This window comes from Larus michahellis, chromosome W (genome assembly GCF_964199755.1).
Source record: "Larus michahellis chromosome W, bLarMic1.1, whole genome shotgun sequence".
NCBI classification, from domain to species: domain Eukaryota; kingdom Metazoa; phylum Chordata; class Aves; order Charadriiformes; family Laridae; genus Larus; species Larus michahellis.
This window is the reverse complement of record NC_133929.1, coordinates 7,736,589-7,757,523: the sequence shown is the minus strand read 5'-3', so window position 1 is coordinate 7,757,523 and position 20,935 is coordinate 7,736,589. Positions and strand designations below refer to the sequence as shown.

At 44.7% G+C, this 20,935-nt stretch overlaps 1 protein-coding gene across 6 annotated transcripts in view; it reads right to left on the bottom strand.

The window, feature by feature from the left end:
- The window catches only part of LOC141735691 (homer protein homolog 1-like), a 126,232-nt gene that overhangs the window by 56,107 nt on the left and 49,190 nt on the right, over positions 1-20,935 (bottom strand). For all 6 annotated transcript variants that reach the window (XR_012584816.1, XR_012584815.1, XM_074568778.1 and 3 more), the window contains one exon: positions 9,043-9,135. Coding sequence is in view for 4 of the 6 variants with exons in the window: in XM_074568778.1 (XP_074424879.1) it covers positions 9,043-9,135 (93 nt within the window). In the remaining 2 variants the exon portion in view is untranslated. The remainder of the gene's footprint in view (positions 1-9,042; positions 9,136-20,935) is intronic.

Genomic DNA, 20,935 nt, shown 5'->3' with positions numbered 1-20,935 from the left:
TTCCCAGCAGATGTCTGGCAAATTGAAGTCCCCCATGAGGACAAGAGCTCGCGATCTTGAGACTTCTCCCAGCCGTTTATAGAATATTTCATCTGCCTCCTCATCCTGATTGGGCGGTCTATAACAGACTCCTACTACGATATCCGCCTTGTTAGCCCTGCCCCTGATTCTTACCCATAAACATTCAGTCTCATTATCACCATCATTTAGTTCAAAGCATTCATAACACTCCCTGACATACAGGGCCACACCCCCGCCTCTCCTTGCTTGCCTATCCTTCCTGAAGAGCCTATAGGCATCCATGGCAGCACCATAGCTATGTGAGTCATCCCACCACGTTTCTGTGATGGCGACTACATCATAATTATCCTGCTGCACAATGGCTTCCAGCTCCTCCTGTTTGTTGCCCATGCTACGTGCATTAGTGTATAAGCACTTCAGCTGGGCTATAGGTCCTTTCTCCTTTTTACTGGCGGGAGCCGAAATTCTGCCACCCCCAGACTTATTCCTAAGGAGCCTGGTTACGCCCCCTATCTTTTCCAAGTCTAGTGCCAGCATGCCACCTTCAGGCTTTTTGCTAGCAAGCTTGGATCTATCCCCATCCCCCTTCGAATCTAGTTTAAAGCCCTGTCAATGAGCCCCGCCAACTCCTGCCCTAAAACCCTTTTCCCCCTCTGAGACAGGCTTTTGCCGTCTGTTGCCAGCAGGCCTGGCGTCCTGAAAAGCAGCCCATAATCAAAGAACCCAAAGTCCTGCCGATGACACCAGTCTCTGAGCCAGGCATTGAACAGCTGGCATTTCCTATTAATCTTCTCATCAATCCTCGCAACTGTTGGGATAGAAGCAAACACTACTTGTGCTCCTGATCCCCTAACCAGCCGTCCCAGGGCCCTGAAGTCTTTCTTCATTGCCCTCAGGCTTCTTCCTGAAATTTCATCATTGCCTAACTGAAAAATCAATAAAGGGTAGTAGTCAGTAGGCCTAACTAGGGTAGGGAGTTTCCTCTGGACATCCTTAACTTTGGCCCCAGGGAGACAGCAGACTTCCCTACAGACTGGGTCTGGTCTACATATGGGACCTTACACTCCCTTCAGAATCAAGTCCCCTACTACAAGGGCCCGTCTTTCTTTCATAACTGAGGATGTTGTTATACGAGGCATAATCCATCTTGGCCTCGGTGACAACTCCAAGTTCAGCAAGCTGTTGTCCTTGTCATCCTCCGGTTCCCTTTGCAGAACATCATATCTGTTCTGCAAGGGCACCTGGGATGGTGTGGGGGTTACCTGGGAGGCACGCCTGCCACGCCGGGCAGGGACTCGTTGCCACTGGCCCCTGTCCTCTGAATCTCCACATTCAGCTGTGCTGCTAGAGGGTGGGGAGTGCTCTGTATGTGGAGCTCTGTCTGCCTGAGGTGCTTCTTTCAGGGAAGGCAGGGTGCGACTCCAGTTGTCTATCTCCTGTTCACACTCAGGATTCCTGTTCCCACTATGGATTCAGATACCATACAGATGATAAAACCATGATGATTTTGCCAAAACCAACCCCTTCCTTGCACTATAGAAATGTTGTGATACGAAAACTTTTCAGGCAATAGCTATTCCTAATAGTATATGAGGGTCTCAGAATCGCAGAAGAAAGAGTTGGATTATTTTAATTTATTTGACTTTTTAAATTTACTCAACACACAATTTGAGAAATTAACAGAGGTCTTAATCTGAAATGACCGGTGTCACAAGAAATATCTGAAGACTGAAGACAGATTCTTGCTTAGAGAAAAAAAAAAGAACTGAGGTTCAGACTCCAGTTCTCCAGTTGGTTGTAAGACTGATGGGGGGAGGGTGCAAACCCCACAATATGCACTATTTGATTCTGTACTTGAACCTAATTAACATTAGTTTAAAAACAAAGAAAAAAATAAAGGGGGGGCAGACCACAGAGTTTTCAGCCTACTGATTCATGCTGCTCAGTGAACTCCAGATCAAAGTGTTGCATTTTCAGTGCATAGGCAAGCCTGTAACAGAAAATAGACCAAGGGTGGCTTGTCACTGTAAGATCCATGGGTTTATGACATGAGCAAAATAATGAATTTTTTAAAGCAGCACCATGAGAAATGTAACACATTCTATGTAAGTTTTACATGCATATTTTCCAGTTTTGGTATGCAGTATCTTCCTACCTATTATTAATTTAATGCAGAATGATATCTGCAAGTCCAAGACAGCAGAGGGACTGACGCTTGTAGCTAACTAACTGAGCTACTGTTATAGAGCTCACTACTCACACACTTTGCATTTCCTGTCAAAGTTTCTTAAAAAAGCCAGGTTCCTACGAAGTCTTGACTGGCCACTGAAAATATCTCTCCTTCCTCTTTTACTCCCTCTCTCTGCAAAGGAAAAGAATAGCTGTAAAATGATTGAGAAAGGCAACACTGGAATCACGTGCCTTGCAGGCTGTCCTGGTTTAAGGTAAAACAACCAACGTTCTGTTCAGTAATTTTACTTTTCAAATAAGCCTCTTCTAACTAACTGAAACTCTCTGAAATTGACAGTACATTGTGCAGAAACTGTTTGCTCTTCGAGTGATAAGACCTATGTTTATAGTGAATACCAAGGAATGGTACGCAGAGAGGCTTTTGCTTATACTTATTGCTATAACAATCAAGGTCAGCTAATTCTGTTATTTGCCCTGTTGGAGGGTCGGAAACAGCAAAGCGTAGAGGGGTCCCACCTGTGGGGAGGAGCGGACAGGACAGGTGACCCAAAACTGACCAACAGGGGTATTCCATCCCATATGCATCACGCTCAGTATAAAAGCTGAGGGATCAAATGGTCAAGTCTCTTTCTTCAATGGCCAGCGTCTGAGGAGGACTCTGTTCGTTTGCCTTTGATCCCAACGTGTGCATTCCTGACTCCAGATCCAGAATCCAGTTCCCATCTGTCAATGAGTCCAGTCTGGGACTTCCCCAGTGCCTGCCGGTCACATGATCGCCATCCTGGGAGCTTGATATGGTTTTGTATATATTGTATCTATTTCATTATTTTCTTTTTATTTTACTAATATTTTCATTAAAGTATTTTAGTTTCTTCTAAACTCGTAAGTCTCTCTCTCTCTCTCCCTCCTCTCCTTGGAGCGAGAGGTGGGGGAGAGCATCTGTCATCCATTTCAGTGGCCAGTCCAGTCCAAACCATGACAGATTTATTGGCGCCCAACATGGGGCTTGAGCGGGGCTTGACCAAGTCTCTGATAGATTGCTTGAATAGTTAGAATTCCAGGTTGCTAAAAAATTAGAACAGACAGCTCACATCATGTCATTCTTAAACAAAATGTTATATCATGCCTTTAGAGACCTTTGTTTAAAGTTAATTGATGCAACGCTGCTTAACCTGCCAAATGTGTTGCATGGTTTATTTGCTCTTTGTGTTTGTATGCAGTGGTTTAAATGTGCTATTCTGCTGTGGTTTGGAATACAGATGTAGAATATGATTACTTGGGTAACGGTTCTACCTGCATATCTCGGGCATCACATAATGGATTCTATTACTAATTACACTTTTGGTTTTACCTTGGGAAAGTTTACTTCACCCTTTAATGCTTATGCCAAATTGACACCATCAGAGCTAGGGGATGGAAACCCTTTGGACTGTTTTGAAAATCAATGTTACTTTCATAAAATCATGATTTTGTTGTTGGCTTTCCTGAATGTGTTGCAGGGCTGTTTTTTTATTAAACACAGGTGCAGCAGTGGGTATCGTATAACATGCACTGCTGCTACTCAAATCCACGAGTCACTATGCAGCGTTGTGGTGGTGCGGTCTCCCCTTTTTCCCTTTTCCTCCCCTGGCTCCTGCTCAAGCCATGGCCATCAGCGGGAGTTGTTATGAGTTGCACTTGAACTGTGGGAGATGGCTGGCAACATAACCAAAACACCGTCTGGAGTGGGGACCTAGGTATCATGTTCCCATGCGAATATGACTATAGGACAATTATCTTACTCTATAAATAGTGGACAGCCCAAGAGCCCCTTTGAGCTCTCCTGCACGGCAGCGGGCTGCACGACAGGATCTCCCCTTGAGTGGGGACGCTCGCTTAAGGTACTTCTCCTCGAGGTTGAGAGATTCCTTGCTGCAACAGATTCTCGGTAAGTGACTGAGAGCATGCTAAACTCTGAAATCTTAGCTAAGTGATATAAAGGATTGATTGCGCATATATAATCCTTTAGACGTAAACTGTTGACCAAGTCTGGGACTAGGATTGGATCCAGCCACACCTCGACTCCTCTCTGAGAAGGAGTTTAGACAGCAAGGGGGTCCTTTCTGAACCTCGTGACTCAACGGGAGGGTCTCCCTGACAGCTTGTCTGACCCTGTCCTCTAATGCAGTACATAATCAAGTGTACCCTGGCATCGAATCTCGTAAAACACTGTTGCATTCACTACTAACTTTGTTAAATCACTGCTTTATGTTAATAAACATTTCACTTCTCTCTTACAAGTGAAGTTAATCACTCCGCCCGTGACAAGTGTGCACTGGCACAAGCTACTCTACCGACCACACCAGCACAAGCCACTCTGCAGACTGCACTGCCACAATTTATTCCATTGCCTGTACAGTCACAAGCAACTCCACAGACCGTACTGGCAACAAGACACTCCACAGCCTGCACTGGCACAATCCGCTCCACGGCATGTACTGGCACAAGGCACTTTGCCACCCAAACCAGCACAAGCCACTCCATGTCCTGCACCGGCACAAGTTACTCTACCGACTGCACTGGCACAAGCCACTCTACCGACTGCACTGGCACAAGCCACATCGCTGCCCATACTGGCAGAAGCCATTCCATTGCCTGTACTGACATGAGCTATTCCAGCCTCCGCAACAAGCACCATCACTACTCCAGCTGCTTGAACAACTGCTGTTATTCAAACTCCATCAAGTTGCCCTGGTGTCCAGGAAGCAGAAAAGGAGGTCAGTTCGTTCCCCTGCTCCTTATGACGAAGACCAGCTCGAGCCAGAGAGCACGGGAGAGAGTTCTTCTGATGAAGATCAAAGAGAGGGTCCTTCTAAAGCAGATCAGGGATAGGGTCCTTCTCAGGAAGCATCAATGCAGAAGGAGGACTCAGATGCAGAGATAATCGTTAAATCCTTCTCTATTGAGGACTTGCAAAATATGAGAAAGGACTTTAGCCGTCGTGAAGGTGAGACGCTTATCACCTGGTTGCTCTGATGCTGGGATGCTGGGGCCAATACCATAGACTTAGAAGGTAGAGAAGCCAGGCAGTTGGGAAACCTGGCCAGAGATGAAGGTATTGATAAAGCGATTGGGAGAAAAACAAACACACTCACTCTGGAGGCGACTGGTATAAGCCGTAAAGGGCAGGTATCCCTTTAAGGATGATATCAAATGCCATCCAAGCAGATGGACCAGCATGGAAAAAGGTATTAAATACCTGAGAGAACTGTCTGTGTGAGAGGTGATTTATGGTGACTGGTGAGTGAATGTAGATCCTGATGAAATCCCATGCAAAATGACCTATGCTGAGGAAGTTTGTGCGGAGTGCACCACCAACGTATTCCCACACACTGTCAACAACGGTCTGGGGAGAATCTGATGCTGACACACCAACTGTAAATGAAGCGGCTAACAGAGTACGACAGTATGAATTCTCTCTTGTCCCCTCACTGTGGCAGCCGTGGAAAAAGTGGCTGTGAAAACCGAGAAAATGGCTAAGAAAAATGAGAAGCTGTTTCATAATCTGTTTGATAAACTGTCCGGGATGAAGGAAAGAGCCCACTCTTCCCCTACATGGACCCACATTGCAGCTGTTAGGAAAAGACACCCTCCTACAAGACAGACTCAAGAGAAACAGGACCTGATGCGAGATATCCTGTGGTTTTGCCTCCGTGACTATGGAGAGGACATGAGGAAGTGTGATGGACAACCTACCTCAGGCCTACAGGCACAAGTACTTGAGCTGCAAGATAAAACAGATAGAAGAAAGAATGTTTCCAGGAGGATGGCTGCTCCAGTCCACGGTAAGTGGTTCTCTGGTCAAGGTAGGAATTCATCTGCTAATTGTAGATGTTCTCAAGATTAGAAGGGCCCTGCCTCCACCCAGTAGGAGGAGAGGGAAAAACGAATTTATTGGACTGTGTGGATTTGATGGCCTGGCACATTAGAGTCACAAAAGTATAAAGCCCTTGCGGACACTGGTGCACAGTGTACCCTATTGCCATCGAATCATAAAGGGGCAGAATCTGTGACTATTTCTGGAGTGATGGGGGTGTGTGTAAGGGACAATAGAGGATGGTCCAAGTGAGACATGACGGAAAATTACTAGTTGAACCAAACCCAGTATACGTGCTGAGAAAAAGGACCTCAGTACTTTTTTTTCTCTGTAACAAGGCTTCACAATAAAGCAGAGTTAACCTTTTTTTTTCCCCTTTGTGTGGGCTCTGGTTTGTACATTGGAATCTCTACAAAAAAGAACCCGTTACAGGGGGGTGGGTCTCAAGAACTGTCTGTATTGGAGGCTGAAGTGACCCTAACTGGGAAGGAGTGGCAAAAGAAACCCATTGTGACTGGCCCAGAGGCTCCGTACATCCTTGGTATAGACTACCTAAGGAGAGGATATTTCAAAGACCTGAAAGGGTATCAGTGGGCTCTTGGTATAGCAGCTGTAGAGACTGAGGACATTACACAGCTATCTACCATGAAACTTCCGGTCATCAAGGAAGGGATGCAACATATCAATGGGCCTATGACTGAGGGGTGGATTTAACCATGGACGCTATTGCGCAGGTTATCCACGATTGTGAAACATGCACTGAAATCAAGCAAGCTAAATGGTTAAAACCTTTGTGGTATGGGGGACGATGGCTGAAATATAAGTATGGGGAGGCTTGGCAAATTGACTATATCACACTCCTTCAGACCCTGCAGGGTCAGTGCTGTGTTCTTACAGTGGTGGAAGGAAGTACCGGGTGGTTGGAAACCTATGCCATATCCCATGCTACTGCCCGGAATACCATCCCGGGCCTTGAAAAGCAAGTCTTGTGGCGACATGGCACTCCAGAAAGAATTGAGTCAGACAATGGGACTCATTTCAAAAACAGTCTTATAAGTACTTGGGCAAAAGAAGATGGCATTGAGTGGGTATATCATATCCCCTATCATGCACCAGCGTCTGAGAAAACTGAGTGATACAATGGACTATTAACAACTACCCTGAAAGCAATGGGGGGTGGAGCTTTTAAAAATTGAGACAAGCATTTATTGTAAGCTACCTGGTTAGTTAACGCCAGGGGATCCATCAGTCGAGCTGGTCCTGCTCAGTCAGACCTTTTACATACAGTAGAAGGGGATAAAGTCCCTGTGGTGCATGAAAGGAATATGTTGGGAAAAACTGTTTGGGTCTTTCCTACTTCAGGCAAAGCAAACCCATTTGTGTGACTGTGTTTGCTCAAGGACCTGGTGGGTGATACTGGAGAATAGAGAAGTTCAATGTGTAATTAGGTAAAACAGAAGCAATTTTCTGTTCAGTAATATTACTTTGCAGCTAAGCCTCTTGTAACTAACTGAACTCTCTGAAATTATCAGCATATTGTGCAGACACCGTTCGCTCACACAGAGATAAGACCTGATTGTTTCTAATTTATGCCAAGGAATGGTATGCAGAGAGGCTCTTGCTTATACTTATTGCTATAACAACCAAGGTCAACTAATTTTGTTATTTGCCCTGTTGAAGGGTCGGAAGCAGAAAAGCGTAGATGCATCACACCTGTGGGGAGGAGCGGACAGGACAGGTGACCCAAAACTGACCAACAAGGGTATTCCATCCCATCTGCCTCATGCTCTGTATAAAAGCTGAGGGATCAAAGGGTCATCTCTCTTTCTTCAATGGCCGGCTTCCAAGGAGGACTCCATTCGTCTGCTTTGATCCTGATCTGTGCATTCCTGACTCCAGATCCAGAATCCAGATCCTGTCCATTGCTGAGTCCAGTCTGGGACTTGCCCAGTCATCCTGAGAGCTCGATATGTTTTTGTATATATTGCATATATTTCCTTATTTCCTTCTTATTTTATTATTAATATTTCATTAAAGTAGTTTAGTTTTCCTAAACTCATAAGTCTCTTTTTCTCTCTCCTTGGAGAGAGAGGGGGGGGACACCATCTGTCATTCAAAAAAAAAAAAAAGACTCAGCTGCATTAATGGTACTCAGCTCAGGAATCCCTGCTCTTGTGTTAAAGTTGCTTCATCCTCCAAGAGAAGGAATTAATTTTGCCTTCACTATTGCTTAAAACAAAGCAAATAGCTACACACAGAATCAGAAACACTTGAGGGGTGGGGCATAAAAGCCTCATGAAATTTCTTTCTTCAAAGCAAATTCAAAGTATCCATTTTCAAGTAAATTAATTTTAGGCATAACTAATGTAAATATGACTATATTAATTTCTCTTCCTCTTAGTCCTATATTAACCCAGTTCATGTTTTGAGATGTGTTTTATAAGCTCTTCTTTTACAACATGGCAAACCACAATAAAACTCCAGAACCCATGTGCGAATCTGTCATCTTCCTTCAACACATTTCCCAAGTGAATACTACAACAGGAGGAAATAAGTAAAAATAGTTTGCTCTTTTAACTTCAGTTTTTCTTGTAATGATTCTTTTATAGAAGTCCTTTACGGTGCATCGTCTGAAGTTTCATAGATACAACAAGAAAAAACACAAAAGGTCTTTACTATAGATTTACTTACATAACTGCTCACCATCTTTACTCATAACATATTTTCTGGGGAAAGCTCAAAGAAAGGGATGGGAATAAACAAAAGGCCAATTTTTATATTAAAGCAAGCCCCTTTGACACTTCTGCATTGTATACTAATGCATTCTTAGACTCTTTGACACTTCTAGTTGACTGCTGAGAGGATTCAGGGAAACTGTGAAGTACCCTGTTCATTTTTAATGCAGCATGTGTGTAAGATACAGTAAGTAGCACAGACTATGAAGTACTAAGCTTGAATCAGGGAATAAGACTCACTTGAGAGGGTGTACTTGTTAGCTCCATCTTTTCTTGGGATTTTTCCTTTGCTAGTCGCGCAGCTTCTTTGAATTCCTGAAATTTTTCTGCAAACTGAAGGTACGTATGTTTAAAACAAAAAAGAAAAAGAGAAAGATTAGGCGTGCAGTAGTTGTATTACATGCAAAACAGAATGCTGTACTTAATATTTTTCAAAGTAGAATTTTAAAATTTTTCACCTTATTAGATACTCATTTAAAAGAGTTACACAGTGACATACCTTTCATACATAATGTACTCTGTTTATATGACAGGAAAATTATGATGCAACAAAGTTTAATTGATAGTGTTAAAAAACCCACCTCATATATGGTTAATAATAGTGATAAGTTGCCTTGCACAGCTGCTTTCAGATTCAGGTTTTACTGTCTTCCTGACAATGAATTAAGTCTACTGTGGTCACTATTAGCCTTCAATGGGCTTCATTCTTTCATGACTGAAACAATACTAATTTCTTCCCAAATTTTAACAGCATTTATAATTTCAGTATCTAATTAGGAAAGCAGCAGTGGGAATACTGAGTCAAGTTCATTTCTTGATTGTTCATTGACATCAATCAAGTTAAAGAACAAATTAATTGAACTAAACACTCACATATACTGAACATGAAAGAATTTCACATTGAACTGCCATATGAAGCTTGATTTCTCTGCTACACATACCTCTTCCAGAAAATAGCTAAAGCAGCAATTTAGAAATGCATGCACCCTTAAACTTGATAGATTAAATCAATTTATTAAAAATAGGGCCTAGATTCTCTGGCTAGAGAAAAATTGTAGCTTGACACTACGCTAATTGCTATAGTAGCCAAGCATTTGTTTTTGTGTGCTACTGCTTTTATACAGAACATGACCTTATTATGATCAGTTTAAGACTGAAATGATTTTGTAAAAACATTGGAAACTTCACCAACAGCTTCTAAATCTCTCCAGCAGCAGCATACAAAGAAATTGTTTTGCACTGCATGCATTTAGAAGGGATGAAGGCTACCTTTGTGTGACACAATTTCCTCAACTATTTCACTTGCTATGCAAGATTTAAAAAACCTTATTGTCTTTAAAATACTTCTCCTGATAGTCTATTAGTACTTGAGGAAGTATCATTTCTCTGCACTGGTATCCTATATTTCAGCTGTCAGGTTATTTAAAAACATATGTTTCCTGAATATAGAAGGAGAAAAAATATACCATCCTGAAACTCTAATTCAACATCATCAGTATCAGAACAGATAATACAATTGGCAACAGATCACCAGAACTGGATGATACTCATTTAAGAGTTGTAGATAGACCTCAAAATCTGATGGGCAACCTATTATTTAAAACAGCTTTAGGACCAGAGGATTGCTGAGAAAACGTAATGCTGAGGTTTAGAACGGCTGAAGACATGCAAGGCAGTAAATACGATCTTCTGTATCACAGTGGTAGAAACTGTAAAAATATATATATATAATGAATAGACAGAAAAACAGATAACATTCTAAGAAAAAGCCAACTAGGCTGACATAGGGAAAATTTTCACAAATTTACTATAATTCCTTGAGGCAGCCAGGTGATAGATAAAAGCAAGCTCTTGATAAAATTCCTAAATAACAAAGATGAGATCTTGTGGTATGAAAGGAAGGGTTCTCTGGAGGATTAATAATTCAAGGAAAAGATGGAAAAATTGTGGAGGGAGACTGCAAGAGGATCTCACAAGTAGCTGTGATGGTCCTTTTGTCATTTAGCATACTCTTAAGTTATTTGTAATAAATCAGGCCAATTAATTCAAAGGGATAAAACAGACAGCAATCCTGACAAGAAATATTTCTTCCCATATAGGAGGATACTATCAAAAGCACAGATTTATATTCTGTTTGAAAATTAGCCTCAGTTTTCTCTGAATATCATAGGACATTTTGTTCCCCCTACTAAAGCAGCAAGAGGGACTGCGCTAGGAAATCCTGATCCTGTAAAAGGAATATTCTTCAACATAGAAATCATCTTTTAGGTATTACTGACTTCCACCTGACTCCTGATGGAACAATCTTGCAGTAAATTTGTGGTCTGACATATTGAGAAAAGGTCTAATGAAGATAAACAAATGTTTAATTAATTTTCTTCTATACTGTTTGCATGTGAAGTTGATAAGAGTGCCTGTCCTGGTTCCAGCAGGGATACTGTTAATTTTCACAAGAAGTTAGGATGGGACACAGCCAGGATGGCTGATCCAAGCTGGCCAAGGGGATATTCGATACCACATGACATCATGCTCAGTATATAGCTGTGGGAGCTAGCCAGGGAGCAGGAATCACTGCTCGGGAACAGGATGGACATTTTGTGTTCTGGTTGTTGAGCGGTTACATTGTGCAATAATTGTTTTTGTATATTCTTTTGTCAGTATTATTGCTGTTGTTTTCTCTCTTCCTTTCCTGTTCTGTTAAACTGCCTTTATCCCAACCCACAAGTTTTGCCTTTTTCTTCTGATTCTCTTCCCCATTCCACTGAGAGGGGAGGGGAGGGGTGAGCGAATGGCCGCATGGTTATTTGTTGCCGTCTGAGGCTAAACCACAACAGTCCTTTTTGGCATCCAACGTGGGGCTCGAAGGGTTGAGATAACGACAGATCTGACCAGAGTGTGTTAAAACAAATTTGTTATATGCATTTGTTATATTAGCTAAATACCTGCTGGTCACAATGTTGCTTTGTTTGTCCACGTAGTTGTGTTATGTAAATTCTTATATGCACTACGTATTCCCCATGGTGATTTTTAACATGTCTGGGAGAGGGATTAGGTTTATCATTTTGCTGTCCTGTGTAATAGGGACTTATGATATGATAGCATCACTGTTCATGAGGTTAAGTTGGTATGTGTATGCAGCATTCCTGTCATGCCTGTACCTTGGGCGCCATCTCTTGGAATTTACTAATAATCGCACCCAATTTATGGGGAAAACGGGGGGGGGGCACTTTCCCCTGCTCTTTCGCCTCCCTTTTCTCCTTGGGGCCAGGTACAACAGCTTTTGAGCTTCTTCCTGTTGCTATGTCTCCTGAATGTGTTTCAGGTCTTGTTTAGGGTTAAACAATGATTTAAGAATATACCACCCAGAGATCTGCCCTGAGGCTGTATAGTCATGGGTGGCATGACATGTGGAAGAATATGGGCAGGTATCTAGAGAACTTCTCACCTCCAATGGTCTGGGACTTCACTCCCGAACAACTACGGGACCTGATGAAGTGATAGAATATTTGAAAAGAAAATGCTGTGGCTATTCCAGAGAGGCACAACTGACTGCGCTGTGCTGGGCCCTGGACAGTATCTACCAAACACTGCTCAATATTATGCAGCACCCTCAGGGGAAAGAGACGTAAAACAGACTGACAGGCACTGCAGCTACTCCAACCCTCGTGACAAGCACTGCAGCTACTCCAACCCCCGCGACAGGCTGGCTACTGCAAACCCAGTGTAAGGCTGAACCAGAAAACCAATCCATGCTGGTATCAGTCGCCCCTATACAGAAGAATACACTGAGAAATCAGTTTGCTTAGTAAGGGATGATGATGAACCAGGGTCATCACGAGGACAAGAGGAAGAGGCAGAACCAGAGATAATCACTTCATCGCTATCCCTGAGTGAGCTGCAGGATATGCAAAAAGATTTCAGGCAACTTCCAGGTGAGCACATTGTCACCTGGCTGCTCCGGTGATGGGATAACGGGGACAGTAGCCTGGAATTAGAGGGTAGGGAAGCCAAACAGCTGGGATCCCTGTCTAGGGAAGGGGGAATTGACAAGGCAATTGGGAAGAAGACCCAAGCCCTCAGCCTCTGGAGGCGACTCCTGTCAGGCATGAGGGAAAGGTACTCCTTCAGTGAAGATGTTGTATGTCATCCAGGCAAGTGGACCACCATGGAAAGAGGTATCCAGTACCTGAGAGAATTAGCCATGCGGGACATGGCTTATTATGACCCAGACATCGCACAGTTACTCACAGATCCTGATGAAGTCCAATGCACACTGCTCATGTGGCGGAAGTTTGTATGGAGCACTCCATTGTCATATGCAAGCTCATTGGCAGTGATGGAATGGAAAGGCGAAGAGGGATCAACAGTTGATGAGGTGTCTGGCCAGCTCTGGAAATACAAAGAAAGTCTCTCTTCCTCCCTCATCTTGGCTGTGGAGATACTGCCAGACATGATAGCTGAGAAACTGTCCTGGGAGTTCCAGCAATTCAAAAAGGATAGGTCCTACTCCCCACCTGTACAAACCAGTATCTCAGCTACTAGGAGTAAGTGTTTCTCCACTCAAGAGAGAGGATATAGAGGGTACACACCACGAGGCACCCTGTGGTTCTACCTGCATGACCACGGAGAGGACATGAGGAAGTGGGATGGACAACCTACCTTGACCCTAAAGGCACGAGTACAGGAGTTCCAAGGAAGGACAATCACAAAAGGGATGTCCTTCCTCCAGGAAAAGTGCCAGCCCAGTTTCCAGTGGGCAGTTCCCCAGACAGAGTAGAAGGCCTGATCTTACTTCTGATCCTCCTGAAGGAACTTCCAAGTCATTTCTGCAAGAAGTGAGTAATCCCTTTTTGAGAAAGGGAAGAAAATAGTCCAAATCCTTGAGAGATGGTTTTGCCATAAAACAAAGTAAGGTCAAGGGACCTGCGCAGGAGATCCAGTTTTTAGGAATAAAATGGCAAGATGGACGCCGTCAGATTCCAATGGATGTGATCAACAAAATAGCAGCTTTCTCTCCACCAACTAGTAAAAAGGAAACACAAGCTTTCTTAGGCATTGTGGGTTTTTGGAGGATGCATATTCCAAATTACAGTCTGATTGTAAGCCCTCTATATCAAGTCACACGGAAGAAGAATGATTTTAAATGGGGCCTTGAGCAATGACAAGCCTTCGAACAAATTAAACGAGAAAAAGTTCATGCAGTAGCCCTGGGGCCAGTCCAGGCAGGACAAGACATTAAAAATGCGCTCTATACTGCATCTGGGGAGAATGGCTCTACCTGGAGCCTCTGGCAGAGAGCACCAGGGGAGACTCGAGGTCGACCCCCAGGGTTTTGGAGTCGAGGATACAGAGGATCCGAGGCCAGCTATACTCCAACTGAGAAAGAGATATTGGCAGCATATGAAGGGGTTCGAGCTGCTTCGGAAGTGGTTGGTACAGAAGCACAGCTCCTCTTAGCACCCCGACTGCCAGTGCTGGGCAGGATGTTCAAAAAGGAGGGTCCCCTCTGCACATCATGCAACTGATGCTACGTGGAGTAAGTGGGTCTCACTGATCACACAGTGGGCTCAAACAGGAAACCCCAGTTGCCCAGGAATCTTGGAAGTGATCATGGACTGGCCAGAAGGCAAAGATTTTGAAATATCACCAGAGGAGGCGGTGACACATGCTGAAGAGGCCCCACTGTATAATAAACTACCAGAAAATGAGAAGAAATATGCCCTGTTCACTGATGGGTCCTGCCGTATTGTGGGAAAGCATCGGAGGTGGAAGGCTGCTACATGGAGACCTATACAACAAGGTGCTGAAATCGCTGAAGGACAAGGTGAATTGAGCCAGTTTGCAGAGGTGAAAGCCATTCAGCTAGCCTTAGACATTGCGTGTCAAGAAAAGGGGCCAGTGCTCTAACTCTATACTGACTCATGGTCAAATGGTGGCAAGAAATTGGGCAAGGGACGCAGGAGACCTGCATGGCTGAGCAGGGAGCTTCTGAAAAAGCTCAAGTGGAAGAAGGACGTTTACAGCACGTGGAAGAAGGGACTGACCATTTGGGAAGATTGCAAGAATGCTGTCAGAGTAAGCAGGGATGAAACGAGGAAAGCCAAGGCCTCCTTGGAATTAAACCTGGCAAGGGAGGTCAAGCTCAACAGGAAGAGTTTCTTCAAGTATATCGGAGGCAAAAGGAAAACTGGATAAAATGTGGGCCCGCTGTTGAATGAGACAGGAGCCATGGTGACAGAAGATGCGGAGAAGGCGGAGTTACTGAATGCCTTCTTTGCTTCCGTCTTTACTGCTCAGGCCAGCCCTCAGGAGTCCCAGACTTTGGAGGAAACAGAGAAAGTCTGGATGAAGGAAGACTTCCCCTTGGTTGAGGAGGATCAAGTGAGAGACCAATTAAGTCAACTGGATATCCACAAGTCCATGGGTCCTGATGGGATGCACCCGAGAGTGCTGAGGGAGCTGGCGGAAGTCATTGCTGGGCCAATCTCCATCATCTTTGAAAGGTCCTGGAGAACAGGCGAGGTGCCTGAGGACTGGAGGAAAGCCAATGTCACTCTGGTCTTCAAAAAGGGCAAGAAGGAGGAGCCGGGGAACTACAGGCCGGTCAGCCTCACCTCCATCCCTGGAAAGATGATGGAACAGCTCGTTCTGGGCATCATCTCAAGGCATGTGGAGGAAAAGAAAGCTATCAGGAGTACTCAACATGGATTCACCAAGGGGAAATCATGTCTGACTAATCTGCTAGCCTTCTATGATGGCATGACTGGATGGAGAGATTGAGGGGAGGGCAGTGGATGTGGTCTACCTTGACTTCAGCAAGGCTTTTGACGCAGTCTCCCACAGCATCCTCATAGGGAAGCTTAGGAAGAGTGGGCTTGATGAATGGACAGTGGGGTGGATTGAAAACTGGCTGAAAGAGAGAGCTCAGAGGGTCGTGATTAGGGGCACAGAGGCTAGTTGGAGGTCAGTGACGAGTGGTGTTCCCCAGGGGTCAGTACTGGGTCCAGTCCTCTTCAATATATTCATCAATGACCTGGATGAAGGGACAGAGAGCACCCTCAGCAAGTTTGCTGATGACACAAAACTGGGAGGGGTGGCTGTCACACCAGAAGGCTGTGCCGCCATACAGCGAGACCTGGACAGGCTGGAGAGTTGGGCAGGGGGAAAACTTTATGCAATTCAACAAGGGCAAGTGTAGGGTGCTGCACCTGGGGAGAAATAACCCCCTGCACCAGTACAGGTTGGGGGTTGACCTGCTGGAGAGCAGCTCTGTGGAAAGAGACAAGGGAGTCCTGGTGGACAACAGGATGACCATGAGCCAGCAATGTGCCCTTGTGGCCAAGAAGGCCAATGGCATCCTGGGGTGCATCAAGAAGAGTGTGGCCAGCAGGTCAAGGGAGGTCATCCTCCCCCTCTACTCTGCCTTGGTCAGGCCGCATCTGAAGTCCAGTTCTGGGCTCCCCAGTTCAAGAGGGACAGGGAACTGCTGGAGAGGGTACAGCAAAGGGCTATGAAGGTGATTAGGGGACTGGAACACCTCTCTTATGAAGAAAGGCTGAGGGATTTGGGTCTTTTCAGTCTGGAAAAAAGACGGCTGAGGGAGGATCTTATCAATGCTTATAAATACCTAAAGAGTAGGTTTCAGGAGGATGGAGCCAGACTCTTCAGTAATGCCCGGCAACAGGACAAGAGGTAACAGGCACAAACTTGAGCATAGGAAGTTGTAGGAATGTGTCTGAGAGAAAATGGTCACGTGAGCCAGCCTCCCTACTATGAGAGATTAGATTAAGGGCAAAACAGGTGGTAGAAGATGGAATTAGTACATGGGAAAAACGGGAACTGAGAAGGTAGAAAACATGTTGTGCTAATGACTAAGTAATTTACTATGTGAATTCTTGTAACCAATCTGATCTGTGAATGAACTGCATGGACAGCGCGTGAACAGAGACTGTAAGCCAATCATATAGCTGCCGCTAGCGCGTGCTCTTATGGCCTGTCTCTATATACTCTGTGAAAACTTGAATAAAGGGAGAACGATCATACTCATATTGAGACTCCATCGTTACTCCGGGTCCGTCTCCCACTCCAACATCTGGTAGCAGAGGATGGTTCAGCGCGACTGAGTTCTCCGAGACTGCGGTAAGCAGCCAGAGGAGGGGAGTGGGAAACTTCGGCTGGGAGACGTGCTGCTTGGGCGCATCAGCGGGAGCAGACAACGGCGTGAGGTCGCTCCTCACCTCCCAGGCGCAGCTATGGAAACAGAAGCTGCGGCCACGCTACTCGCTGGGATCCTCTCTAAGAGAGGGATTGAAACACCAGCGAAACTGTTGCTCAAACTGATTAAGCCGGGGCAGGAGATGGGGCAACAAGTAACAAAAGAAGAAGGGGCTATATTAAGACTTCTCCTGCATATCCTCTCTAAGAGAGGAGTGAAATACGATGAGCGTATGCTCCGAAGGTTGTTAACCTGGTGCAGAGAGAACGGATTCGCACCAGAGCCCCAGACAGCTTTTAAACCAGAAATATGGGAGGCTGTTGGGAAAAAACTGTGGGAAGTGATAAGTAAAGGAGACAAAGAGGCATCACCGTTAGCGACGACATGGTGGTTGGTGTTATCGACCTTACAAGATATGAACGCGGAGCAAGCCATGGCAGCCAGGGCTTTTGCAGCATTACAACCCACGGGAGGGGGATCGAACAGGCCAGGTCCGAAGGTCTGGGACGATCCCCTGCTGATCCCCTCTGCTCCACCTGAGGCCGATGGAGGAGGCAGAATGTCAGCAGAGAAGGACAGAGCCGGAGCTGTTTGCTCCTGCCATTGCCCGCCTCACCCCCTCCCCTCCCCAGTCGTCTCCCTGAGATAGAAGTGCTGGTTTTGTATGTCTGCTGTGTAAGTGTGTGTGGGCGCCAGCTTATACCTGCTGATCAGCATGTGTGCTACTGTTTGCTTTTTGTTGTGTGCAGTGTCGTTAGGTGACTCCCCTTGAGCAGGTGTTCTGCCCGGTGTGGTACTGTTCTGGTATGCAACTAGGGCTGATACTCCGTCAAGTGAAGACATTTGTATATACACAGTGTTTAGACGTAAGGCGAGCGCACCCCAAGTAGATACACCAGCATGGGCTGTAGAACCAATGGAAGTCCTGAAATATTGGGGGAGTTTTCACCAGCCGACACATTTACGCTCTCAAGAATGGCTCGCCCGTGCAGGGCGTATCGCTGGTTGTTTGCTGTTTGTCTAGAAGATCATGGTTGATTGGGAAAAGGAGTTGAGCCAAAATCTAAAGGATGCTCTGTAGGAAAATGAGAAACTTAAGGAAAAATGAGAAACTGAGCTCTTGTTGCAAAGGCAGACTTTTATGTCAGTCGTAAGTGATGGGGAAAAAAGAAAAAAAAGAAAAAGAAAAAAGAAAAAAGAAAAAAAAATGAAAAAAAGAAAAAAAAAAAGAAAAAAAAAGAAACCAAACAGGAACAATTAGATGGGAAATGTGCCACGTTAGCACAAAAGTATGCCATAAGCATTACGAGAAAGCATCAGAAAAAGAGAAATAGGACACCTGATTCAAAGCAGTACCATAGAGAGATGGTTTTGGTTTTTTCCTATATGTGTCTATGTTATTGCATGCCTTAGTAGATTGCTCTGTGTTATACCCTGCGAGACTAAAATGAACCCCAGCAGAAGCGGTCTCTTGAGCAAGGGGGTGGAATATGGGAAAGCAACGGAAGATCGGCGAGGAGGATTGTAAATACACTCAAGGGACTCGCACCTGGGTGCTGGAAAACACATATATCACACCAATTGTTATTCAGTCTCGGGTGCTGGCAAGAAAAACATTTGGATGACATAAGCCTGTAATGGACTCACAGACACCTTATCTAGCTGCTTGAGAATCTTGGCCTGTTGTGGAAGAAGATCAAAGCACAGTACCAGCAAGAACAGGGAGTCCGCATGCGCTCTTGCTAACAAGGACTCTTTTGCTGCCAAGGATTCATGATAACAAGGACTCTCTTGCTGCCAAGGATAAGTTTAACAATGCTACTAGTACCGCTATTTCTGAGTTATTGCTAGATGTAGATAGTATTCGATATGCGATGTTGCAAAACAGAACTGCTACTGATTTTTTGCTTTCAGCTCACAGACATGGCTGTCAAGATTTTGAAGGACTGTATTGTATGAATCTAAGTGACCACTCCAAATCCATCCATGCCCAGCTGCAGGAACTGCACCGACCGAACCAGCAACTTGTGGAGACCACTGGGTGAAATCTCTTTGCTGGATGGACTTGGGGGTGGGGTTGGTTGAAGCAAATTATACTCATCGCCTGTGTGGAAGGAATTTGTCTGTTATGTTTAGTATGCTGTTTGCTGTGTTTAATAAGCATTATACGATCAGCTGTAGATGCTGCTTTGCATCGTACCCTTGTACGAGTTGTAGAATATGTTGCTCTAAAAACTATGTGTGTATCCATGAGAACCTGACCTTCACAGAAGATAACAAGAAGGGATTACAACAATGTAGTCACGTATCAGACAGCCGCTGTTAGCAAAGCTGGATCATGAGTTTGGTGAGACTCGCTGCATACGCTGGCCACGTGTGCAGCGACTCTAGCCTGTACTTTTCTACTCGATCCAGTGCAGGAGAGTCTGGTGAGACTCGCTGCATGCGCTGGCCATGCATGCAGTGACTCGAGCCTGTACTTCTCCACTCAATCCAGTGCAGGATATAAGGAGGCTGTCTCGGGTCAGAGAGAGGGAGAGAGACATGAGCACACTTTGAAGGTACAGGGGATGCCCTGAAGCACTGTGTCTGCCCCCGCCCCCCCCATAAGTTCTATGTTCATTAACCTCAACAGCTCCGAAGGCATTACAGCACGTTGAAAGATAAGATATAGTCTACTACTGCTGCAAGACGCATTGAACACCTTCCTACAAGAATTTCAACTTTATGCCCTGATAGGACAGTGGGATGATGCACTCGCAAAGAGCCTGACTGCATTAGAGTGGGTATTTTTGCCACATACCTTTTCAAAACCAGTAACTATGATGATTGAAATGTTACTGCGATTGTTTTTCCAGGGTTGTTTGTGCTGTCACCAGCTTTCTGGAATGGATCCAAGCCACATACATGTCCCCATCAAAAAGGATGACCTTGACCCTTGGTCATCACAATTTGACATGTTGTTGCAAAAAAAAAAAAAAAAAAAAAAAAAAAAAAATTCGTCCTTTACATGATCAGCTAAACGCTCAAATACTAAAGATTCAAGACTTAATGAACCGCAATGTATTTGAAATATTACAAAAGGATTTCTCATGGGTAAATCCAAAGAAATTGGCTTTCTGGGCTAAATTTAGGAATCTGGGTATTTATTGCCTTAGCAGGGTTCTTTTTGATTCTGTTTTTAATTGTGTTTAGTATATAACCTGCTAAGAGCGTCATAACAAGTAGAAGCACAAGTCATGGCGACCTTGTTAATAAATGGTCTGGTGTTAAACAAAAAAGGGGGAGATGTGGCAGATCTACGAGCAGAGGCCTGCGTACGGCCAAAGATACGGTGAGCAGAGCACGCAGGAACCACAGAGCCAAGAGAACAGTTCATACCTTCACTCCCTCCTGTGACGACCGTTTAACATTCCCGAATCTCGGACAAAGAATAGGGCTAAGTATTCTTCCTTCGCTAGGAACAGCAACGGCATTAAATATGTTGAATAAGATAGGGTGTTGGGCAAGTAAACAGATAAACCTTACAACTGAAATCATATCTAGCTTGCTTACTGATGCTGATGATAGCATTCGGCATGCTATGTTGCAAAATCGAGTGGCTATTGACTTTTTGCTGTTAGCTCAGGGTCATGGGTGTGAAGATTTTGAAGGTATGTGTTGTATGAACCTTTCCGACCACTCATCATCCATTCATAAGCAGTTATGGGAGCTGAAGGATAACATGTCCAAATTAAAAGCGGTTAAAAATGGTTTCGATGATTGGTTAAGCTCATGGGGTATAACGGGATGGTTATCAGACTTACTAAAGCAAGGGCTCATGCTATTGTTGGTTATATTATTATTGGTTATGGTAGCCTCGTGTGTTCTCCGCAAAGTGACTGACATGATAGAAAATGCCATGCATAAGGTCTGGCT